At 51.2% G+C, this 24,637-nt stretch overlaps 2 protein-coding genes and 1 long non-coding RNA gene across 6 annotated transcripts in view; 1 reads left to right on the forward strand and 2 right to left on the reverse strand.

The window, feature by feature from the left end:
* The window catches only part of LOC132015615 (uncharacterized), a 2,659-nt gene extending 2,244 nt beyond the window's left edge, over positions 1-415 (reverse strand). Inside the window, exon 1 of the long non-coding RNA XR_009403727.1 lies at positions 43-415. This is a non-coding gene — a long non-coding RNA (uncharacterized LOC132015615). The remainder of the gene's footprint in view (positions 1-42) is intronic.
* The window catches only part of FAM131B (family with sequence similarity 131 member B), an 8,030-nt gene extending 973 nt beyond the window's left edge, over positions 1-7,057 (forward strand). For 2 of the 3 annotated variants that reach the window (XM_059396232.1, XM_059396230.1), the window contains exons 2-7: positions 2,602-2,711; positions 3,273-3,308; positions 3,561-3,654; positions 3,919-4,116; positions 5,543-5,686; positions 5,883-7,057. In XM_059396232.1, coding sequence (XP_059252215.1) covers positions 2,658-2,711; positions 3,273-3,308; positions 3,561-3,654; positions 3,919-4,116; positions 5,543-5,686; positions 5,883-6,355 — 999 coding nt within the window. In that variant the 5' untranslated portion in view covers positions 2,602-2,657 and the 3' untranslated portion in view covers positions 6,356-7,057. The remainder of the gene's footprint in view (positions 1-2,601; positions 2,712-3,272; positions 3,309-3,560; positions 3,655-3,918; positions 4,117-5,542; positions 5,687-5,882) is intronic. The other variant, XM_059396231.1, reaches the window with a different exon arrangement.
* A 250-nt stretch (positions 7,058-7,307) lies between these two features.
* Positions 7,308-24,637, reverse strand: part of CLCN1 (chloride voltage-gated channel 1) — a 29,608-nt gene continuing 12,278 nt past the window's right edge. For both annotated transcript variants that reach the window (XM_059396229.1, XM_059396228.1), the window contains 11 exons: positions 21,432-21,501; positions 21,133-21,243; positions 19,144-19,357; positions 18,780-18,913; positions 15,857-16,101; positions 15,473-15,584; positions 15,078-15,157; positions 14,790-14,828; positions 11,798-11,902; positions 11,621-11,707; positions 7,308-11,132 (listed from right to left, as the gene is read on the reverse strand). In XM_059396229.1, the coding sequence (XP_059252212.1) occupies positions 10,758-11,132; positions 11,621-11,707; positions 11,798-11,902; positions 14,790-14,828; positions 15,078-15,157; positions 15,473-15,584; positions 15,857-16,101; positions 18,780-18,913; positions 19,144-19,357; positions 21,133-21,243; positions 21,432-21,501 (1,572 nt within the window). In that variant the 3' untranslated portion in view covers positions 7,308-10,757. The remainder of the gene's footprint in view (positions 11,133-11,620; positions 11,708-11,797; positions 11,903-14,789; positions 14,829-15,077; positions 15,158-15,472; positions 15,585-15,856; positions 16,102-18,779; positions 18,914-19,143; positions 19,358-21,132; positions 21,244-21,431; positions 21,502-24,637) is intronic.

The raw sequence follows: 24,637 nt of genomic DNA on the forward strand, positions 1-24,637 counted from the left end.
CCCCCCCCCCGCCTCCGTCTGCCTTGGGTGTTTTGCTCCCACCTCTTTCCCTCTGTCTTGTTGCCTTTTTCTGCCGTTTCGGCCTCCCCCGATTCGCTTTGTTCACGTGCATCTTCCCTCCGGGGCGGGGGCGGGATGCGCCCGGTACCTCGGGGAGGAGAACTGGGTCCACGCCCGGAGAAAATGGGGCCGGGCTGGGCTGGAGGAAAGGGCCAGGGGCGCGGGAAGGAGGCTGGGGGATTTAGAGCCGCGGACTGGGGTGGGGAGCCCGCTCCCAGGAGGGTGGGGCCCGCCGGCCGGAGGAACGGGGACCAGCACCTGTCGGCGGGGGCTGGCGGGGCGGGGCCGCCTCTTTATTTACCTTGGACTGGGGGCGGGCACAGGCGCCTCCTAAGTCGTCTCTCCCCTCAGCCTTTGCCTTGCTTCCACCCCCTTATCCCCCGCCCCGCGCACCCACTCCACGCTCACAGCTCCATGAATTAGTCCAACCCTCTCCCAAACCCCCCAATTTTTCCCATTCCAACTCCCAATTTCCCCCGCCTACACGACCCAGTGACCTCAGGCTGAGAGAATAAATCGTATTATTATTACAAACAAACTCACTCTCGGGAAGCCCGATTTCTCTGAGACCCCATTTATTTCCATGGATACTCCCCTCCTCTGCTTTCACCTCTTCCTGGGGTTCTCTTTCCCTCCCTGCCCCCCCCCCCCCCCCCCCCGGCCCCCCCCTCGGCCCCCCCCCCCCCCCCGCCTCCGTCTGCCTTGGGTGTTTTGCTCCCACCTCTTTCCCTCTGTCTTGTTGCCTTTTTCTGCCGTTTCGGCCTCCCCCGATTCGCTTTGTTCACGTGCATCTTCCCTCCGGGGCGGGGGCGGGATGCGCCCGGTACCTCGGGGAGGAGAACTGGGTCCACGCCCGGAGAAAATGGGGCCGGGCTGGGCTGGAGGAAAGGGCCAGGGGCGCGGGAAGGAGGCTGGGGGATTTAGAGCCGCGGACTGGGGTGGGGAGCCCGCTCCCAGGAGGGTGGGGCCCGCCGGCCGGAGGAACGGGGACCAGCACCTGTCGGCGGGGGCTGGCGGGGCGGGGCCGCCTCTTTATTTACCTTGGACTGGGGGCGGGCACAGGCGCCTCCTAAGTCGTCTCTCCCCTCAGCCTTTGCCTTGCTTCCACCCCCTTATCCCCCGCCCCGCGCACCCACTCCACGCTCACAGCTCCATGAATTAGTCCAACCCTCTCCCAAACCCCCCAATTTTTCCCATTCCAACTCCCAATTTCCCCCGCCTACACGACCCAGTGACCTCAGGCTGAGAGAATAAATCGTATTATTATTACAAACAAACTCACTCTCGGGAAGCCCGATTTCTCTGAGACCCCATTTATTTCCATGGATACTCCCCTCCTCTGCTTTCACCTCTTCCTGGGGTTCTCTTTCCCTCCCTGCCCCCCCCCCAGCTCTGACTCAGCTCTCCCTCCTCTACAAAGGCCACCCCCCCCCTCCTTCTCTGCCCTCCTCATCTCTGCCCCCTTCCTGCTCCCTACCCCAGGGGTCAATTATTTCCTCTTCCCTGACAACCACAGCGCCTGGTCTGACCCATCTCATCACTCCCCTGTAGCTCCAAGGGAGAGGGGCTCACTTAGGAGGGGGCTACCTCCTTCCCACCCATTAACCACCATCCGCTTTGCACTAGCTGTGTGGATTCCTGCTGAAGGCCTCCCCATGCTTAAGCAAACCATCTGATGGTTGAGTCCCTTTCCAACTGCCCAAGGGGTTCTTCCCCAACTTCTCAGGAGAGGCACCACCCTGTCCTCTTGCCAGCATCTGCCTTGGCCACAAGCTCTGGCCTCCCCTGAACAATTCCCAGCCTCCTCTGTCCTCCAGCTCTCCAGTCCGCCCTCAAATCCTGTGCACCAGCCCCCTCATTATTTTTTGTCTTCTCCTTGACTTGAATGCCTATTCTTTTAGGTCCTCTTTTTTAAAGTCCCCTTCGCTTCTCCCCCATTTTGCTCCTCCTCCATCCATGGCTTGTCTCCCACCAGTCAGGGCAGATGATGGCATCTCAATCTTTGCTTTCTCCCCTCTCATCATTTCTGAGTGAACACACCCAAATCCTGCCTCTATCCTTGCCAAGCCTCCTTCCCGCCAGACAGACTCACCAACTCCAAGATACAAGTCACAAAGGCCACATATAGGGAAGCTTACCCCTAAAGAAGCTGTGCCCTTATTTGTGGAAACAGAATGGATGAAAGGCACCGCTCCCATATACTCCCATATAGAAACCCTCAAAGATTCCTCAGGACAGAATAAAGAATGATTTTCCTGGTAAAACCCAACCACCGATTCCTCCATTTAAACAACCACAAATAAGGCCATACAACACTTTCTCTGAATATGCTATTCTTGGGTGAGCTCAAAGGGAATATTCTGGCTCAGCATTAGGGTTTGTCCTACCAAAAATTGGGGAAGAGTAGGGACCGGAAAGGAATGTACTTTCAGAAGGAGTGGGAACTGGAGGGAAAGGAAGGTTCTGGTGGGGCTGCCCCTGGGCAACACTCTGCAGGGGGTGTTGATGGTGGAGCAACTAATGAGCCTGTGGCTTCTTCAGGGAATGAGGTGATTGCAGTGGACTGGAAGGGCCTGAAGGATGTCGACCAGATCCACATGGACAGCACCAGCTCGCTGCACGGGAGCAGTCTCCACCGGCCATCCACTGAGGTGAGACCCCATGCCCGGCTGCCCCCTAGCCAAAAGAGTTTTTGTTTGTTTGTTTGTTTGTTTGTTTACATTTTATTTATTTGTGTGAGAGAGAGAGTGAGCCAGGGAGGCACAGAGGCAGAGGGAGGAAGCAGGCTCTTTACTGAGCAGGGAGCCCAAAGTGGGACTCCATCCCAGGACCCTGGGATCAGGACCCGAGGCGAAGGCAGATGCTTAACTGACTGAGCCACCCAGGCGCTGCAGCTGAAGGATTTTAAAAGACCCCAGAAACCCTCATGAACAAAGCCTCCCCGCTGCCTGATCCTTGAATTATCTCCCTAAATTCCAAGAGAACAGCCCAAATACTTCTTCAGACTGACACTTTTAAGGAACATTTCTCCTGCTTTCCTCAAAACACAGGCCAAATGTTCCACATTGAACTCCTAATCCCCTAAATTAAGCTGAGGAAAAACCTCTCTACTTCACACACTCCTAGAAGTCCCTGGGATGGGGGTAGGGGGCGGGCTACTTGCATTCCTGGGAGTGCCTGAGAGCCGCACTCCATTTGCTCTCTCCTCACAGCAAAGCCGGACCGATTTCTCCTGGGACGGCATCAATGTGAGTGCAGCCTCGGCCGGCCCTCCCCGGGCACCCTCGCTCCTCTCCCTTATACTCTCCCTTGGTCTGCCACAGCAGGCACCAGGAGCCTCACATTTCCTAAGGATTCCCCATATTTTCAAGGGCATTTGTGGGATAAGCGTCCTTGGGATTCCTGGGCATAATGTTTCCCCGTCACCTGCCCTAACTCAGACCCTTTCTCCTGCAAGCTCTGAACTCCTCTCTGCCCCTCCTCCACGTTCCCTCTCCCAGCTCTCCATGGAGGACACCACTTCCATTCTTCCAAAGCTGAAGCGAAACTCTAACGCCTATGGCATTGGGGCCCTGGCCAAGTCATCCTTCTCAGGTGAGACTCCTGACCTGGGGATGCATCCAGACAGGAGAATACCTGTGCATTCCTGCTCTCAGTCTCCTTGCTCCTTGAGGTCTAAAGAAGACTCCTACCCCTGACCTATTTGCCCTTTCCATCAAGCCTCCTGTCCGGGCTGCCCGTCATATGGGGCTCCCCCATTGGATGGAGTCCCGTGGGACTTGGGTGGGGACACGGGGTGGATCTTGTATGGGTATTGTGTGCTATTCTGGAGGATGTGGAGAATGTCTGGCCCCTCAGGGATTTCTCGCAGCATGAAGGACCATGTGACGAAGCCCACAGCCATGGGGCAAGGCCGGGTGGCCCACATGATTGAGTGGCAGGGCTGGGGGAAGACACCAGCCATTCAGCCTCAACACAGCCACGAGGCGGTGCGCAGGGATACCGACGCCTACTCGGACCTCAGCGATGGCGAGAAGGAGGCACGTTTCCTAGCAGGTACTTATTCTGGGGACCCTCAAGAGACATGTTTTCAGGATGACTAGAGACTGACCTTCCAGCCCAATCCCTGATGGTAGGATTGGCTCTATCCATAGGATGAGCATAGTCATAATTTCCCCATCAGCTCCGATTTCAAGTACTTTGACTGATTTGGGTAAGTGCCCTCAAACTTATTTTTATTATTATCTCAGAAATTAAAGAGAATTACATAGGACTGTGGGTCCACCTGTTCCAAATTCCTTCTTTCCTAAATGGCAGCACTATCAGTATAGAACAAAAAGGCAGGGGCCTTCAACTCTGAAAGACTTTCCTTCCACTCATGTCTCTTGAGGAAAAAGAAGAAAAGGCAGTGGGAAGTCCCTTCTAGACTCTGCCCCCTCAGCACATTGCAGTAGTGGGTTCACTCACTTCACTCATTGCTTATGACAGCCACTAGAAGATCAAGGGAGCTTGGTGAGGTGAGGGCGGGAGGCAGAAAAGGCTTCCGTCCAGGACGTGGAATCCCTGCAAGACAGGCATATGGCGTGATTACAGGAAGACAGCTGGGAAGAATGATAGATCTGGAAGAGAAGGGAGGTCTCTCTGTGCCGGTGGCATGAAGGTAGAAGAACTATCCGCAGGGAGGGGGGAGACAAACGTGTATTCGTAGGGGGTAGTCTAGGGCAATTGGAAATGTAAGCTTCAACCGTCAGCTTTGACTGCAATGGCGACCCACAGATCTACCCAACCTCCCTTCTCCCAGTTGCTGGAACTTTCCTCTTGATACCACTGTGGACCTACAAGGCCATGGTGCTTCCTTGGGGATTTTCTATTGGAATCGAGCCCCCTCATTTAGTTTCCACTGTCTTTGATGACCTAGTACTGGCTAACATTCTTAAAACCGTCCAAAGAGAAACTTCTGGAAATTCCTCATTTTAATCCCTTTAGATATTTCACTAGAAGACCCTCCCCCCCACACACACACACCAACTCTCTCAGCTTAGAATTCTTAACCTGACCTCTGGAAGTCCCACACGGTTTTGCCTTGTGTGGGGGTTAGTATGTGCTGTCCCATATAGTAGCCACTTGAACTTGAGCTTGAAATGTGGCTCATCTGAATGGAGATGTACAGTCAGTGTAAAAGACCAGCTGGATTTCAAAAACGTGTATGAATAAAATAATGTGAAATACCTTGTTAATTTTTATATGGATGACATGTTGAAAGATAATCCAAGATATATGTTGGGCTAAATAACATATGTTATAAAAATTCATTTCACCTGCTTCTTTTATGTTTTCTTTAATATGGCTGTGAGAAAATTTCAAATTGCACAGGCGGCTTGCATTGTATTTCTAGGACAGTGCTGCCCCCATGTCACCAAACCCCGCACGTGTGTCCAAGAGTTCCAGAGGTACCTCGTGCCAACTCTGTTTCTTCTTGCAGGTGTCATGGAACAGTTCGCCATCTCTGAGGCCACACTCATGGCCTGGTCTTCCATGGATGGCGAGGACATGAGTGTCAACTCCACCCAGGAGCCCCTGGGCTGCAACTACAGTGACAACTACCAGGAGCTGATGGAGAGTCAAGGTGAGGGACGGTCCCTCCGAGGTCTGAGAGGCCCCCCCGACTTCCCTGGGCTCCCTCCGTTCCTGTGGGCTCCCGGTTCGTCTCAGCTTTCTTTCTCTCCTCCCTACGCTGTCGCCCTCTCTACTCAGTTCTGTGGGCTGTTGCTGCCGCCGTCAGTGTTCTGTGACCCTGCTGACTTCCCTGATTCTCTTTACAGATGCCCTGGCTCAAGGCCCCATGGATGGATGGCCTCACTCCTATGTGTCCCAGGGCATGTACTGTCTGGGGTCATCGGATGCCTGGGAAGCCAGCGACCAGTCCCTCATCGCCTCTCCCGCCACGGGATCCTATCTTGGCCCTGCATTTGATGACTCCCAGCCTAGCTTACATGAAATGGGACCTTCCCAGCCTGCTTGTGGATACTCTGCTCAGGAGCCTCCACCTTTGCTGGGGTCAGACACGGACTGGGCTCCGGGGGTGGGGGGAGTGGACCTGGCAAGGGGCCCTGCCGAGGAGGAGAAGAGGCCATTGGCCCCCGAGGAGGAAGAGGATGCAGGATGCCGGGACTTGGAGTCACTGTCCCCACGAGAAGACCCCGAGATGTCCACTGCTCTCAGTCGGAAGGTGTCTGACGTCACATCCTCAGGTGTGCAGTCCTTCGATGAGGAGGAGGGCGAGGCTAACAACTAGCTTCCCCCGACTCCACGCCCAGCCTTCCACTCCCACCTGAGGGGCACGGCTGCAACAAAACCCTCCCTACCCCAGCGGCACAGCTGAAACCCGGGCAGAAGACCATGAGGTTACCCAGGAGTTGCCAGTCCTCGCTGGGAAAATGGAGAGCCAGGATGGGATTTTACCCAGGCTTATGCTGTAGAAACCACAGGTCCGGGAACTGAGGCCCAGACCACCAGATGGCCCTGAACTTTGCTTGGCGGCAGGCTTCTGGGTCTGTAATGATGCGGCTCCCATGTGGCACCCAAAGGCCGGAGCACAGAGCAGCTCGTCGTCGTCGACTGGACCTCAGTTCTTCACCCTCTGATTCGTCTTCCAGGAGCCTTGACTGTGGCTGTGGGAATGCCTCCTTTCTCTGTGTCACTCCTGCTTTTCCTGACTCTCTGTTTTCTCTGACTGTGGCCCCAGCTCATCCCCACTATGAGGAACAGACCTCGGGGGCTCTTGGTATGGCTCGACGACCCAAAGTCGTGGGCCCTTGGAGGGTGGAGAGTCTGCCCTCAGCGAGAAATTGGCTTCTGAGATCAGGAGTCATGGGGGAGGGGGAAGTGGCAGCTGAGACGCACAGGGACACAAACGTGATTCTCTGTAACAGGGCCTGCTCAGAGACCAGAAAGTCGTTGATGAGACCGAGAACAAACATGGCCGCCTGTTCCGAGATCTTGATTATTCCCTTGTCTGGAAGGAGGATCCAAGGATCTGGGAAAGGGCCCAGCCAGGGCTGGCTGCCCCAGCTCTTGCTTCCGTTTTCTGCCTTCTTCTGTCTCCTGCTCTGGGAGCCCTGGCCCTGAGGGGGTGACACAGAATGCAGGTGTCCTGGCCAAATGGGGAAGCATGAGGGCTGTGTCTCCTTCCATCCACCCTCTAATTCTCTGGAGCTGTTTACACTTTTCTCTTTGCCTTTTCTACATTTTTATAACTTCTTTGGGGACTCAGGGTTGAGTGGGTTGGAGGGAGGAGTCCGGTGCTGTCAGGTCCCGGCCAGGGCGGGCTGTTTGCTGAGGAGCAGTGTGGGCCCTCGGGTCCTTTGCCCCTTCTTCAGCTCCTCCCAGGACTCTAAGGAGGGCCTCACAGATGTCCTCCCCCCCCCCAGGCCCCCTGTGGAGGAAGAGAGGAGAATCAGAGTGTTCTTCCTTCCAGGGCGGGTTACAGTGAGGCGCACGCCCCGAAAGGGCTGGTCCTCGCACTCCCTGTTTCCATTGTGGTGGGGACTTCTGCGTAGCCCTTCTGTGAGAGATCCTGCCAGCAGAGGCCCAGGGGGAGAGAGAAGGACGCCACAGCTGTGGAGATGCTGGCACATTGCCCCTTCCCACTGCAGGGGCACAGGGAGACTCCGGGTAGAAGAGAGAAGCTGAGAGCTTCATTGTTGCCTTCCCTCCTGCCTCGTGCGGGGCTAAGGCTCCAGCTCCAAGGCCTTGTGTCCTACCCAGACTTCGTCAGGGGTCCCACCTCTTTACCCTCTGCCAGGAAGGGGGCACTGTCACTCTCTCCCAGACCCTGGACAGAACTGCCCTCCCCCCCCGCCATGCCCCAGACTTCTATTGCTTTGGAATGAGGAGGTTGAGAGTCGGGGTGTTTCTGTCCTTCGGTGACTGGACCCCACCCCGCACTGAGTTCACACAGTCATTCACATGTGCTCTTGCAATGCAGCTGAGGCCAGGATCCCATGTCCTCCAGAGGAGAGGGACGGTGGCTTTCCTGGGGCTGGTCCTTGGAGGACCCGGGAGTGGGCCTGGTGAGCGTGGGGAGGGGGTCACCTTATCCACAGCTGTCTCAACAGAAGGCCTCGCTTGTGTTTGGTGATGGGACCTGACACAGGAGGGCGCAGGAGGGCGCAGAGAGCGGCTCGGGGAGGTGGTCCTGCATGCCCTCGCTGGTTGCCCCTCACTGGAGCGTCCTGCCCTCCTGCCGTAGGACCTCCGGGCTTGGCATGCTCACGGTTCCCTCTTCCCACTGGTCCCTGTTTCCTCGCCTCACGTCACCTGCTGTCTCAGTGCCCCGTCCCTTCCCGCTCAGTCTCACAGCCTCTTGCCTAGGTTCTGCCCTGAGACCGCGGCGGACATCCAATCCAGTGGGCTCATTCAGTACAGTTTGTCCTTGCTCAGGGCCTGTGGCGTCGGGAAAGGTGGACTAAAGCCGTGTTCTTTCCTCCCTCCCTCCCTTCCCAAAGGAAGCCAAATGGTCCCTGCAACAGTGGCTGAAGCCTTGAGGGAATCTAGCAGACTTTACTCATGGAGGGGGCTCGCAGACCAGAGGTCAGGTGGGGGCCTGCATTTTCCATTCTGAAGAGCCAAGGAGCTGGCCTGGGACCCTCTTAGGACTCTTCTGGAGGGAGGAACTGCCTCTCTGGTGCTGGGGGTAGGGTGCATGGGGTTTGCTTATAGCCTATTCAGGGGGAGGGGAGGGGCATGTGCAGGAAGAGGCTGTCAGGGGTGGGGTGGGGTGGGGGAGGGTTGCTTTTCCTTTGGGGTTAAAGGCTGTGCAGCACGTTTTCCAACAGTCCTGGAACAGGGCTGTTTTTATATTCTTGTGAATGAAACTGCTCTTGCTAAATGATTTTCCTTTGGTGGGGGGGGTGCACTTTCATTTTCGAATCACTTTATTAAAGAAAAATCCAAATCTCCCACTCCTCCCCCTCCACTGCCCCACCTCCCCCAATGCCTCCCTTCTTATCCTTGTGCTGGGGGTGGGGGGTGGGGGGTGGGGGGGCGGCTCTTGGCGAATGAGCGTATGACCTTTTCTTTGTCCCCACCTCTACATCCCAAGCTCTGTCTTCCAGGTCTGGGAAATAACCATTTTTACGGCCAGTCTTAGCATGTTTTCTTAATGTGACATTCCTACCCCAGGCCCAAGAGAGATTCTATGACATATATTACAGAGAGAATTATATATAAATATATCTATATATATAAATATCATAGATTATATACACATGGGCACGGGCTCAAATGCCCACTGCCAGCCCCCCTGCCCAGGCTGCACCTTGTCTTGGCCTGGGGGCGGGCGTGGAAGGGACATCCTGTTGGAGAGGGCTACAGGCTGTGTTCAATGGCACTAAACAGAATGTGGTGGCACCTCTGACTATGAGTGTCTTCTTTGGGGGATGACGGAGAGTGGGCACAGGGGAGGGGAAGGAGGAGAATGTGGGAAAAGGAGTACAACTCGTAGAATTAGACAGGGACCAAAAGGAGGGAGGGAGGGAAGAAAGCCTTGGGTGTGGAAGCCAGGGCTGCCAGGGGCTCAGAGCACCCAGGCCCATTTCCGAGGAGAGACAGGCTAACGACAGGCACCCTATCGCTGGTTTGGGGAGGATAAGTCTCTGGCTTCCCTGGCATGGGAAACGTCAAAGAGGTTTGCCATCTTGACATTGAACCCCCATCTCCCCACCTCTAGAAAGGCCGGTGTCTGAGTGACACAGTGACCCGGCTGCCCTGAGCCTTGGTTCTTGGCAGGAGAAGCCCCAGCGGCAGCAACTGGAGGGCACGGCGGACCCTGGGGCAGGAGAGGTCCATGAGGACCGTGGAGAGGGGATGAAGTTGCCAGGGTGTCCTGGAAACTGGAGGGTGAGGAAGCTGTCGTTGGTGTGAGATGGGCTGGGTTTGTGCCCGAAGGAGGCATGCATGTTCCGCAACAAGACACGTGCTTCCTGCACGGAGCCCTTTGCTCTTAGGGGCCGCTCCTCCTTCATCCACAGCGCACTGTTTACACCCTGGGACGAAGAGGGGCCAGTGGGACCGGCCTTTCCCTGCCTCAGTGATGGCCCCTGCCCGGTGACAGGGAGTGGGAGCCAGAATGGAGTGGGAGACACATTTCAGGGAGCGGAGGTCCGCAAGCCGGAGGATGGGGTGGGGGGGGGGGGGCTGTGAGGGAGGGCCGTGGGTGAGTATATTCAGGGCTGGCACTCTGTGAGGCCGGGAGGTGACCCTGTCCTCCGAGGCCACAGTCATTGTGGGCCTCCCCCTGCAGACCCTGTCAGTCACAGGGGCAAAGCCAGGGCGGTGTTGGGTCACGACACTGGGGACTGCGGGGGACTGAAGGAAGGCTGAGAGAGGCAGGGGACTTTCCAGGCATGTTCCAGGAAGGCTCAGGAAGTCCCATGGAATATCGGGTTCTCCACTGGGCTTGGAACCCCCGCCTGTCCGGACATGGCCTAACAGGCGGGCGTGGCCTAAAGAACTGACTGAGGCTACTCTCTCTGCCCAAATTTTAACCCTCCTCTAAGACTAAAACTATCACCTTTTAAAATTCCCAGGAGGGGTCGGGACGGTGGTGTGCTCTCTCCAGCTTCAGGACATACCCCCTCCACACGCACACTGGCCTGGGGCTCTGGACAGTCTTTAAGAGGCGGTCCTGGAGATGGTCACAGGATCAGCTCGTCCTCCTCCTCCTCGTCAGTGTCAGTGGATCGCAGACTGGGGCCCTGCAGGATGTCGGCCAGCTCCTCCAGCCCCGGGCTCCCCACCAGCTCCAGCTCCTCCAGCTCGCCCTCTGCCTTGTCTGGAGCCGTGGACAGAGGGGGCTCTGGGGAGGGGGAGGGCACGGGGGTCTCTGGGGAGGCGGGAGTCCCATCCCCCGCCCCAGAAGCCCCCGTGCCACCGGCAGGCAGGCTCCAGGCCTCTGTGGGCGGGGGCGGGCCCCCAGGGTTCTGCCGAATGGAAGTCGTGTTCCGGAAGCTGGCGAGGGGAGGGCGGAGCTGCACCCCAGACTTGGTGTGCCCCTCAATGGCCTTCTGCAGCTGGTGGGGAGAGGGAAAGGGGGTATAAAATCGGGAAGAGAAAGAAGATGGGACGGGGTGAGACAAACAGGCGTGTGAGAAGGACCCATTCATGCGGAGGGGCACGAGAAGGGGCAGGGGGGAGGCACCTGTGGATCTGCGAATCTCAATCTCAAGCTCCGCTGGCAAGGCCCCTTCCTAGGGACCTTCAGGCATCCTTCAGCCACACCCCATCTCTTCCCTCTTTCCACGCCCCTCCCCAGAGCAAACACATGAAACTGTGACTCATGCCTAGAATCCTCATCCCAAACCCCCAGGCCATGGAAAACCCTGGAGCATTCCTCTCCACCTGCCACTTGCTCCCTCCGTCCCCTCCAATCTCTGCCTAAGCAATAGAGAGGGAATTCTGGGGGACCTCCCAGAAGTTAAACCTTCCCCTCCGTACCCCCGCACCCTTATCCTGGGCCCACTCTTCCTCCTGCTGCTCAAATGGGACCTGTCCCTTTTACCTCTTCCAATGCCAACACGCCCCTGAGCTTCCCCATGCTGGTGACGTAAGCAAGGTGGAGGCCAAGGAGGGAGAAGAGCGTGTGGGTCTGCAGAGAAAGAGCAGCACGTCAGCGCATGTTCACCCCAGACCTCCGCTGCCTTCGGCAGCCCTGAACGATCAGGGGGCAAGCACTTGCCTTGTGCAGGGACGTCTGCTCCACCAGCTGGAAGGGGGACTGGTCAATGCAGCAGTAGTCAAAACAGACAGGCTGGCTCAGCTGCTCCTGCTCCCAGGCTTCAATCTGTGAGGCGGAGTAGGGCAGTCACTCAGTATCCTAGAGCCCCCTTCAGCCTCAGATCTGCAGCTTGACCCCACTCAGCCCTCCCAGCCCCAGCCCAGACCCTGAACTCTGCAACGAACTCTCACAAATGCTCCGGATCACTAGACCTGCTCCCTTCCTCCCAGGGGCCTCTCCTCCCTCACCAGGTCCCCATCACCTTCACCCTTCGGCACTTAGAGCGCGGCTCTGTCTTCTTGTCTTCCCGCCTTCCCCACCCCGTGCCTCCAACACTTGGTCATTTCCAGCCCTTCTGCCCAGTTTTATTTTCCACCACTCCTGCAATACCCGGTGCTCAGTGAAACCAGGCATGTCTTCTCGGATCTGCATTTGCTCTTCTGGATTCCCCTTATTCCTCCACCTGCCCGCACGCTGTCCCCCTGAGGATCCCTATCGTACTCTGCCGGTCTCTCCTTTTCCGAGATGACCTGGGTTGCGCTCGGGCTCTTACTGGTGTTTGTCTTCTCTCTCCCTACAGGACAGGGGTGAGGGTGTAACCCCTTAAGCGTGTTCTGTGGGGTTGCCCCCGGAATGCTGTGCAGAATCTAGCACATTTGTCTCTTACAGAACATAGCAGCTACCCATTGGGTTTGAAGAGCTGTCCTGGATCACGCGGCACTTGGTTGGCTTGAGTAAAACCATTGTATTTTGTCTGTGACAGAAGCATGAAGGCATGAAGGCCTTAACCTCTTTTTGATTTTAGAGATACATGCTGAAATCCCCAAGATTCCAAATAATCCAGGAGAGCTCTCACTTTCATAACTGAATTGAAAATTTCTTGAAATCTCTTTTCAGTCGGTACCCTCTGAACTCTGTACTATTTTATTTTCCTAATGTCCAAATTCGCATGTCTCAGGCATCAGAGAATCTCCGAAGGCCGCCTCATAGTTCTCAAGCCCAGTGTGGAGTCCATAGTGGGGTGCCCTCCATCTGTCCCTTCCTGGCAGTTCTGGACTGCAATCCCACCTCCTCTAAACCTCACTCTCCCTGGCTGAATGTTCACACCAGGTCTGGCTGGCCCTCACACCACAGGGACCCACGGATGGATGGATGGGTGACCATTCGGCAGATGTGCTGTGGATACGATTTATTTGTAGGACCTTTGCCGACCCTGGTTTGGTGGGTCCTGTCCTCCTGGACCATTTCATGCCCTTCCCAGTGCCCATGCACCAAGCACTTCCTCTGGGCCATGCATTATTCCAGCTACTGTACATGTCTTCACTCATTGAATCTTCTCCAACAGGCTCTCATTGTCTCTGTCTTGCGGATGAGGAGACGGAAGCATGGAGTACGTAAGCAGTCTGCCCAAGATGACACAGAGGTGGAGCCAGGCTTCCGACCTTGGCTGACGATCCTGTTCCAGGAAGCCCCAGCTTGTCTCCAAGGGGCAGGGTTTGTCTGCCTCAGGGTCTGATCTGTCCCACTACTTGCAAAGGCTCAGCCCCTTTACCAGACCGGAGCTCTGTGTGTGCTCCGAACCAGGGAGCAGAAGGAAACACTTCTGGTGACATGTAACTGAGCTCTTCCTGCAGGCGTCACCAGGATATTGCCAAGGGTGCCTCCTCGATCTTGTCTGAAAACTAGTTTCAAAATATCCTGAATTTTTACTCCTATGGGATCTTATCCCTCTAGAATATCCCAGAGCGACAGGGGAGCTTCGATACCCGAAATCTTCTTTGGGAAAGACATAAGCTAAAAATGTATGCTTTGTTTATACCCCTCGTTGGTTGTTAAATAGCCTCACTGGGTCAGCTAGCCAGCTTTCCCTCTGGTGTGCTTCTTTGAAGAGTATGATTATTGGGTTAGCACTTAGCAAGGCCCTCCTCAACCATAGTTATGACCCATCTGATTCCTGCTTGGGGGCAGAAGCAAGAGCTATTTTTTTCCTCTGTGCTCATCGAACTTTCCATGAAGCACTGATCAGAAAAGTGCGTGTTTTGAGAGGTGACAAGGGGAGAAGGGGAAGGCTTCCTTCTCTCCTATGACTCCCTCCCCCCACATCCAGTCTGCACAACCAAGGAGAAGTTTATTTTAAAATAACACCTGCTAGGTTCTTTGTCATCTACATACTTTTAAAGCTGTGGCTGTTCAGCCTCCACAGGGGGCCTGCATTCTTTTACCAAACAGAAAGGTTGCTAATAGACTCTGCTGTTTCTCTGCAACCCTGGGGTCTCTTTCCATCAGGACTGTGATCAGGACCGCCCTGCTGCCTCCAAATCATGGCTCCATGTCTGTCCCCTCCTCACAACCAAGCCCATTCAGGGCTGGGTTTTCTCTCTCATGTACTCAATAATTACCTTTTTCAGGAAACAGGTGTTTGTCCCAATGAGACGCCACTGTCCATATTGGCTCTCCGTTTTCCATTCTTTCCAGTCTCGCTTCCTGGCATTTCCTAGTTGTCCACTGTCTGGAGGCCCTGTCCAGTCCGGTATCGTAACCTCAAGCAGGCACTGACCGCCTTAGTTTCCATGCTGCTCCTCCACATTAGTACGTGTAACTGCAGGCTGCCTGGGGCCCTCTTACTTCAGGTGAAGCTCGTCCTTCCTGCACGGCCTTTTCCAGGTCCAGAACGTCCCTAATGTCTAAAAGATCTAAGGCTCATCTTAGCACTGTTGGTCCCATCTATGCGTGGAAGCTCACAGTCTTTCTCCTCTGATCCCTCTGAGACCTTCACGTTTCCCTCACCTCTGAGCAATGGGCCCATCCCTTTCTCCATAATCACGTCTCATTCCCAACCTCTCAGAATGCCTTCTGGCCTAGACTAGCATCTTACTGTCACAACACAATGAAGCAAGTGAGCAAAGCCTTCACCTGACAGAACGATCCATCCCAGACGGCTGTTTTCTCTTACCTCTTCAGGCGACATGTTGTCCACTAAATCCGTGGACTCCTAGAGAAGAAAGCCACAGGTCCAAGTTCTTTCCCTTTTCTCCCCATGACAGCTGTGGTTCCCCTGACCATTAGCAACCCTCACAGGCCAGGGCCACAGATGCCTGCTTTCCTGCTCATCCTTCCTGCCCTGTGATGAAGCGTCCCTGTGCTGGAACCTCCTCCCCCTTGATTTAAGGACCATGGCGCTCTCAGTCTTCAGAGACGTGGTCCTTTCCCTGTCCACCCTCTACAGCACATCTGCTCTTACCTGGGTTGTTTTCTTCTTTGTGGGGCGAGGTCTGCCCAGTAAGCAGCGCAGCAGGGACCGAAAGACAGAGGGTCTTTGACCTGAGAGGAGTGGCGAGCAGGTGGAAATGGAGACAAAGTCCTGTCTGTCCTGGGAGGAAAGGGCCGGGGCCACGGGCGATGGGAGGCAGCGAGGGGCCCCTGACACTTTGTCACACACAGTGTGCTCTTCCCAGATGCCTCCCTCTACAGATACTCTCTATCCTACCCTCCTGAATCAGCCCTTGCTCCCACCACTCGGGACAGTCATACGGAGATTCAATGATCACAACTCCCTTCCCACAGCCCTTGGGTGGAGGAGAGCCCAGCGAGAGCCCAGGAGGCACGAATGCGGGTGCATGCTGGGAGAATCTTCACCTGCAGGTTCCGGGGCTTCTGGCTGCTGTTTGTGGCTGGGCAGGGGCCCATTGGACTCTTCGGAGGACAACGGGGCAGTAGGAAAGGGGTGAGGAGGAGGGAGAGGAGGCAGCTATAAGGAACAGTAAAAATTCTCAGTCCTGGGGAAGAGGCTGGTGTCCCAGGAATTCTATCTACGTCCATTCACCCTCACACCCGTTCAGAATTCCTATATCCCTTTCAGTTCTCACTGGTGCCATCCCCCGCAACCTGATCTCCTTCAGTCCCTGCCCCGGGTGCACTGGGCGCTTTGACTTCCTCGGTGAGCAGCATCCCATCTCCCTCCTCCCAGTTTCCCTTTGCCCCGATCCATCCCCCTCCCGCAGCCCATCCCTGCCTGGTCACCTCAGGCTTCCCAGAGAGGTCCTCATCTTCATCCTCATCCACAAAGGCAAAGGACTCCCTCCGGCCCTCAGGGGAGATGCCTTGGTGCCCCTTGCCAGCCAGCAGAGCCTTCCCGTCGAAGGGCAGCTCGGACAGCTTCCTGGCCATGTCCTGGGCCGCCCGCAGCCTCCGCTCGGGGCACAGGTGACGCTGTAGGAGGGCCTGCAGCTCTGACCGCTCCACGGAGCCCAGCAGGATCATTGAATCTGGGGGAGAGCCAAGCGCAGCCTGAGGGCCTGCATGGTTCCCTGCCCCCTCCAACATGCTCTGCAGGACTGAGCTGGGGACAGAAGCCAAGCACCCCTGCTTCTTTTTCCAGCTCTTCCCCTCTCTTCCTGAAGATTCATTTCATACATCTTCCAGGACTGACCTCATTCAATCCTTTTTATTTCACTCATTTAGCACTTAGAGACCCAATTGGTAGTATGCTAATTGGTGTTAATTTATACTTATTTTGATGCAAGCCCTTCCTTATACAGGCTGTTTGTAAATAGGTGAACTTGGTACTAAAATGGCTAATCAATCCTATCTCGAGAGAAAGAAAGAAAGAAAGACTTCAAAAGCCATTTATATAGACTGAGATGTAAATATACTTAGAAAGAAGTCTAGAAGGCTATCTGAGGTTTAATCACTTAAAGACTGTGGGTCCGTCTAGGATATATAAACAAAATGTCTCCTTTTCCTGGGAAGATCTTTCATATATGGAAGAGTATTTTCATTGTTTTAAGCCCATAAAATTACAACAGTGTTATTAAGATAAATCTTACCATTAGGTCTTAGTCACTATTATGAAAACCCTGTACCTCCTTGGCTGTACCCCTGCTCCAGTGAAAAGCCACTGCTTTAGAGACCACTTACAAAGTATTTGGGATTTTGGAAAAATATTAAAATGAATCTAACTTAAACAACATGGACATTCTGATTATCTGAAATCAGGAACTAACAAACTTAATGGCTCCAAATGGCCCTACATGATCCTTCTTAATTACATGAATTCAAACATTAGGCAGTGTTTACTTAATATCTAGTAAATACCTAGAAGGAGGCAGTCTGAAGGAGATAGAAGTTATAGTCTCTGCCCTCAAAGAATTCTCAGCCTAGTGAGACATAGATATAAACTCCAATAAGAAATAATATAGAGGTGCCGGGGTGGTTCAGTCGGTTAAGCATCTGCCTTTGGCTCAGGTCATGATCCCGGGTTCCTGGGATCAAGCCCCACAAAGGGCTCCCTGCTCAGTGGGGAGCCTGCTTCTCCCTCTCCCTGTGCCTACTGTTCCCCCTGCTTGTGCTCTGTCAAATAAATGAAAAAAACCCTTAAAAAATCACAATACAGAGCAGAATTAAACGCCAAAGGTGGACGAAAAGGATGGTGAAGGAAGGGAAAGAGCTGCTGTAAGGCCATTCCAGAAACAAACAAACTTCCAGAAACAAACAAACTTCCAGAAACAAACAAACTTCCATAAATAAACAAACAAATGAATAATTTTAAAAAGGGGTGCCTCGGGGTACAGTTGGCTAAGGGTCCAACTCTTGGTTTCAGTCTGGTTTGTGATCTCAGTGTCATGAGCTCAAGACCCGTGCTGGGCTCCGGGCTCAGCACAGAATCTGCTTGGATTTCTCTCTCTCCCTTTCCCTCTGTCCCTTCCTCTCACACTCGCTCTCTCTCTCTCTTTAAGAATAATAAATAAATTCTCTTAAAAAATTAGAAAGGAGTAAAACCACTCACTCTTTCATATGGAACCGTTTCATTTGCCCCTCAAGTTGGGCACTGAAGAACAGCTCCCATTCAACTGAGTAGCAAAGAGAACCACATAAGGGGCTAGGGTTTTACAGCGGGGCCTCACTCTTCATGAATGCCCTGTTTGCCAATTTGCCTCCTGGCTGAAGTCCAGGTATTTGTAAACCCCAATCAGGGCTCAAGATGCCTCCACCATCATTCACAGACTTGCACAGCGCAGCAAACCACTGGAGCCTCCCCCAACACATGTTCCCAGCTGAGGTTAGAAAAGTAACATTCTGCTTCTTCTCTCAGCCCTCATAAGCAAGCATTCTTTTCATTGTCCATTTGATGTCACATTTTCACACTTCTGTTGGTTTTGTGTTAGTGATTCTGCTGTTTGACATCCTTCCCACCCCTACCCCCTACCCCCCAAACAAGAAGGCTGTGATGTGCCTTATGGAGAAAATATACCTGTTAGGTAAGCTTCGTTCAGGCATGAGGTGTAGCCCTGTTGGCCATGAATGCTAGTTAATGAATCGACAGTATATAAAGAAAGACACACATAAAATAAGTTTATGCATTCATCGGTTGAAGAAAATGAGACAGGAGGAAACTAACCCTGTATTTTTTCCAGGGCAGTGTTTCAGTATAGTAACCCTAGTTCAGTGTTTAGTGACTTTAGAGGACATAGCTACAGTGACTAAAGAGCATCGGCTCTTTAGTTCTCTAATTGAATTTTTTTTTTTTTTTTAAAGATTCATTTATTTTAGAGAGAGCGAGAATGGGGGGAGGGGAAGAGGGAGAGAAAGAATCCCAAGCAGACACACCGCTGAGCATGGAGCCCAGTTCAGGCTTGATTTCACGACCCAGAGATTATGATCCAGAAAGTGCAACCCCAGCCGAAATCAAGAGCCCGGTGCTCGACTCACTGAGCCTCCTGGTGCCCCTCTCTGACTGTATTTTTAACTTCCTTCTTTTGCTTGTGTTCTGGCAGTATTTTTCCTCCTTGAAGATGATCGTGTTGACTAGGAACACAAGCTGGGTATCCTGTGGCAGACTGGGTGATCCCTAAAGATAAGCCCGCACTACAGTGCCTCCTCCAGCTCTGTGGAGCCCTGGTTCAGGTCACTGGCTCAGGAGTCTGCTTCCTTTCTTCCCACTCACCTTTTGAATCAACCAGTGGTAAAGTCTTGACTGTGGTGGTCTGGAGCAGGGTTTGCAATTCCCCATAAGTGCAAGTGGCTGAAACAAACTTCACATCACGTACCATGATGTCCTCAACAAAGATGGTGAATTTACTACGGGGGGAGAAGGCATGGGGCGTTAGCCCCACCATAAACTTGTTCCTTTGCTGTCCCTTCCATTCTTCCCATGAGGTTTACCATGCATCATGTCACTCATAATACTCATTAAGTACATGGGAACATAAAAATAAGTAAAAAGCAGTATTCCCAAATGTTGATCCTAATCTCAGTAGCTCCCACCTCCACCCCATCAAGCCTGAACTAATTCCAGCTGGTGCCCTGACCTGAGCTGGTTCCAACCAAGGTCAGGCAAGTAGGGTAGCTTCTTGACCTGGATGATGCTGTCATAGAGAGAGGGCTGAAGGCTCTGAGCCACCATGTTGGCCAAGATGACAGCCACCATCATGGGTAAGATGTGGGCAATCTGACCCGTTAATTCGAAGCAAATCACAGCGGTGGAGACTGTGTGGGATACTGCACCGGTCAGCGCGGCTGCCCCTAGAATGACACAGGAATGTACCAGTGGGTTAGGGCTGCCACATGCGGGATGTGATCCTGGTCAGTGCCAACACTCCTGACACAACCATCTGTCAAGAGTAGGAGCTAGAAAACTGTCAGCAAATCATTTTGATCTCATTCTGTGTCCTTGGGCAATTTACAAAATCATTGTGTGTGCCCAAATTTTCCTTTGTAAGATGAAAATAGTGATGTCTTATCTATTCCTTGCCTTTGAAAGTTTGGATCATTTTTTTTTTTTAATATTCTCTATATCCAACATGAGGCTCAAACTCACAACCCTCAGATCAAGAATCACATATTCTACTGACTGAACTAGGCAGGCACCCCCAAAAGTTTGGATCATTCTTAATTGAGCATTCTAAAACCCAGTGACAGCATTTTCTACTGGACCTCGGGTTTTAATGTCAACAATATATGAGGGAAGGGAGTCAAAACCCAGGACTCATGGTGTGGACTTGGAGTAATAACACCTGTGTCAGATTCTGATTCTATAGTTTCTCAACTGTGTGTGTAGAACTTGATCCTTCTGGAATCCCATACTATCATCTCTAAGGGAAAAAAAGGTCATTGAATAAGTTGTAAAGCCCTTGCAGATTTAAAATGTTATGATTCTATGAACTCTTTGAAAACAGAATCTTACTTTTCATTGTTTTCCCATCAACAGAAATAGTCACTAGAAGATACACGAGAGAAGAGAACAGGAAAAAGACACAAACGACAGGAGCGCAATTGAGAGAGCACGTGACTCTCGATCTCAGGGCCGTGAGTTCAGGTCCCTAGTTGGGTGTAGAGCTTACTTTAAAAAAAAAAATAAGAAAAGTCACAAAAGGGAAATACTGGGAGGACTAATTCTGCAAGATGGTACACATGACATACTTCAGAACATCAACTGTCACAAGAGATACGTATTCCGGGAAATGTCCACCAGGGGAGATGGGTGACACTGGAGAGTCATGAGGATGGGGAATGAGAGCTGAGGATTCTTATGGATGAAAGAGGCTTTTCATAAAGGTCTGTGATGAGGGGTAAGGACACCATATGCACTGGAAAGCTGCCTAATGCTTCTATATTTAAGGGAGGCATGGCTGTAGGTGTTATGGGGTTTTGATGGGGAAGAGCAGGAGCGGGGAGGCATAATAATTTTGAGGATTATACAGGCCACTGTGTTTGTTAGACAGGGTTTTGGTTGGATGGGATTTTGGATTTAATGAGAAAAAGATTATCACAGATTCTCAGAATGTGAGGGTTGTAAGATATCTCAGAAGTCATTTTATAATAAAGAAACTCTGGTGCAGAAAGGTAGGTAACTTGTTCCACTGTCATCCAGGTGACAAGTGACAGGGATGAGTAGAGACCATGTTTCTTTGCTCTTAGTCAGGTACTTTAAAGTCCTGTCAGTATTAGCCCATCTGCAGTTTGGGAGTATCCAAGCCAGTCACCTGCACTGCGGTTTCTGTAATTCTTTGGAAGGAAGGAAAAAACCCTTACCAAACATTCAGACACAATCCTAGTTGCTTTCATTCTTATTATCTCATTTAATTCCCATAATCCCTTTTCTACATAAAGAAACTGAGCTTCAAAAACGTTCAGTAAGAGCTAATGAGAGTCAAAGCCAAGGGTTGATTATTTGAATGAAAGTTGAATCAAATAGCATAAAATTAAAACCACATTATGTAGTTTGTCTGGAATAAAGATGTCATGGGAGAGTTTGCATGTGGCTATTAGGGGTTACCAGAGGGTGGAATGTGTCTCACCAATTACTGCGTAGCCCCCAGGTAGGATCTTGTAGATGATATCATCAAATAAGATACCATCAGGGAATAGCATAGCCATGATCTCTCCTACCAGCCTTCCGAATGCAGCTCCTAGAGGAAAGACAAAAGGAAGGAAGGTGTTGAAAGATCCAAGTTCCTTATCCTCTATATTTCAGAGCCAAGCCCTTCTTGGGCATTAAGACCAAATACAACCCCTGGCCTTCCAGGCCTTTCCTTAATTGCCCAGTACCCGAGATTGCAGCTGTTAGCAAGATCCCAGGCTTCCCATCAGAACTTACCTAGCACGAACACAGGCATGAAGCCTCCGCAGGGTATGGGCATAGTGGTGGCCACGATGGACATCCAGAACTGGGGTAAAAACAGGCATCAGGACACCCTCTCAACTCTGCCCAACACACACACACACACACACACACACACACACACACACATCCCTATTCTACTTCCTCCCCACTTCCAACCCTTCCTCTTGCCTCAAGAGTCACAGAAACCCTGGGGTAGCTAATTTGTCCAGAAGCCATCTTGTCTGTACTCTTTCTTCAGAATCAAAAAATGTGGAGTGCTCACCCAGGCTAAAAACCACCAAAGACAACATTGTAAGAGTTCCTCTTGATGATCGTTTCCCCTTGGAGTGACTATATTTGCCTTTAGGCAATCTAGAACAAGAAGCGGAGCCCCTGAAGATTCCTGTCACTGCTTCAGAAGGTATAGTATAGCCTATACTATACCGTCCTAGCCCAAAAAGTTCACCTCAGCATAACAGCCTGAAACTCTTGAAGCTGGAGGGTTATCTTTTCCTGGTCAGATTGTCTCTGAAAAAGAGCTCAGCTCTAAGTGTCAGACATCTTAGAGTCTCAGTGACTTCCTATGTGACTAATTTAATGATACAGTTATTTATAAACCCATTTATATGGCAAACCTCACAAAGGAACCTGGAGTGAAGACTGTCCTGCCTGAGTCATTTCCTTTAACATCAAACCACATTAAACAGAGGTTCAAAAGATCAAATCTATCCTAGCCATACTGGAAGGACACATTGAGAAAGTTAGCCAGTACAACAGAAAAGATCTCGAAGGTCAACTTTGTCAGGTAATATTCCAAAAGAAACCAGAACAATTTTAGCAAAAGTAACACATACATTCTGTGGCAAAGAAATGTGGAAGAATTAAGAAATAGAATGGAAAAATGAGCATTGGTTGAACCTTTAAAATACCTGTAAAAGAAATAAAAATAAGAGATACACCATGAAAATGTAGAAACAGGTTTTATATATAACTTCTAAAATAAGTAAGCCAATCTTACAAAAGGATCTCAAACTCATGTAGTGAAAGATGGTAGCAGCTAAATTAGAACAAATTGCCAGGATTTAAATATTTGTAATTGAAAATCTGTACCAAGTGCATTGTAAACTAATGAGAAACACATTTCTTACTATTCTGAACTGTAGAAAGATTCCCTTGATCTAGGGCTGATGTCAAGAGGCCATGCCAAAGGCTCTAAGAAGGCTGCATCCCAGAAGCTCTGAGATGAGGCAAAAATGCATACTTCTTCATGTCAGAATATGACCAGCTGAGAAGTCAAAGGTACAGATGAAGACATTATAGACTGAGAAAGTCTTGAGTATAAAGCAACCTTGTGTCTTGTTTTCTCTGCCTGCTCTCAGTCCTGGTGGGGTGCTCATCAATGCGGGTAGCATGTAGGTAGGCCACTGGGGAGGGAAGGCGGAAGGAAGGAAAGAAAGAAGAGAGCTTGGTCAAATAGCGTCCATGCAGCACAGAAAAGGCTTCTCAGAGCTACTATTTGCTGAAACGCCCCACAGAAATGCTCGTTGGGGAATTTGTTGAACCTGCAGATGACCAGACACCATGTAGGTCAGTGTGGACACGGAGTTCTGGGTATTTGTAGCTTACTTAACCTTTGCAAATGATTCTGACATGTAACAACTGGAGACCCCTTGAACTACTTTGTACCATCTATTTGGAATAAGCACATGAAAGCCGTATGGGATTTTATAGGCTCGGGTTAATCTGAAAGCTCCAGTAATACAGATTATAGGTGGCTGATAGGTCTGATTTCAGAGGATGAATTTTGGATTATCCTCCAAGATATGTGTAAGAACAGATGAGGATCAGAGGGCCCTGAAGTGAACAACTCCTAAGGACAAAGAATGACCCGAGGTTAGCAAACTTTTCGAGCTATTAGCACACCAAAGGAAAGATCCAGATGCAATGTAAATAATGTAGAACACAAATAACTCCCAAGAATTTAAACATCCAGCGCTGGAGAACTCGGAAGCTAGAGACCCACCATGACAGATTCTACTTTAGTCAGACCCTTCACAAGAAGGAGTGCCACGGAGAATTCTACAGAGCCTCAGGCTATGCTGGTCAGTGATACTAGGTAATGACTTTAGACTTATTAAATAAGGAAACTGAGAAGTTGTAATTTTATTCATACCCATTGTAGCAGCTGTTAACTTACAGCATGCTGATATTTCCATGTCTTAAGACTGGGGAAGATGGAAGTTCCCTTCATCAATAGGGGAGAACCTTATCTGCCTGTGTGAATACCGGCCGGAAGCCCATACAGGCTAAATTTCAAACCAGACTGTGGAAAAACAGTTCTAGTCACTTTCATATTCTAATTTGGTTATGTAGCCTATCATCTACACTTAGGAACAGATAAAGGGATGGATGCATATGGGTCCAATTACAGAAAAGTGAAAATGCTGGAAACAGTGATAATTGGACAACACCATGGATTTATAGCAATGAGTGGTGTTAGTTACATTTTTATTTTTATTTTTTTTAAGATTTTATTTATTTATTTGACAGACAGAGATCACAAGCAAGCAGAGAGAGAGGCAGGGAAGCAGGCTCCCCACTGAGCAGAGAGCCCAATGCAGGGCTCCATCCCAGGACCCTGAGATCATGATCTGAGCCGAAGGCAGAGGCCTTAACCCACTGAGCCACCCAGATGCCCCTACATTTTTAAATATTATGGAATGGCATAGGCCTGATGCAAACTGTGAGGCTTGAAATATAGCCCAGGAAGTATGTGAGTTTCTTCCCCTGTTACGTGCATGATGTAAACATTATCAAGGATGTGATTCAGTGAGAAATTAATAATAGCGACATACAGTTGAGTCCTGCTGTATAATCCAAGTAGGCCTCCCAGAATAAACTTTAATCTGTGAAGTCAAATCCAGATACATACTTGGGAATCTGGGGAGGTGAGGTGAGGTGTAGGGGAAATGGCGAAAAATATATGGTATTTTGTTTCTACAAAACTTTGCAAGAGCTTGACATTTTAAAAATATGTATGATCCCAAAGTTACCATATAGTTCAGTCTAGAGGAACAACAGGAAAACGCAATCATTATCCTTGAACAATAAATCCTGAGAGGCTATCAAAGCTTGGATTTGGTTACTTACAGGAAGCTGGGATTTATAAGTTAGAGAAGAGGAAGTCTGTATTGAAAGTC

This window comes from Mustela nigripes, chromosome 4 (assembly GCF_022355385.1).
Source record: "Mustela nigripes isolate SB6536 chromosome 4, MUSNIG.SB6536, whole genome shotgun sequence".
NCBI classification, from domain to species: domain Eukaryota; kingdom Metazoa; phylum Chordata; class Mammalia; order Carnivora; family Mustelidae; genus Mustela; species Mustela nigripes.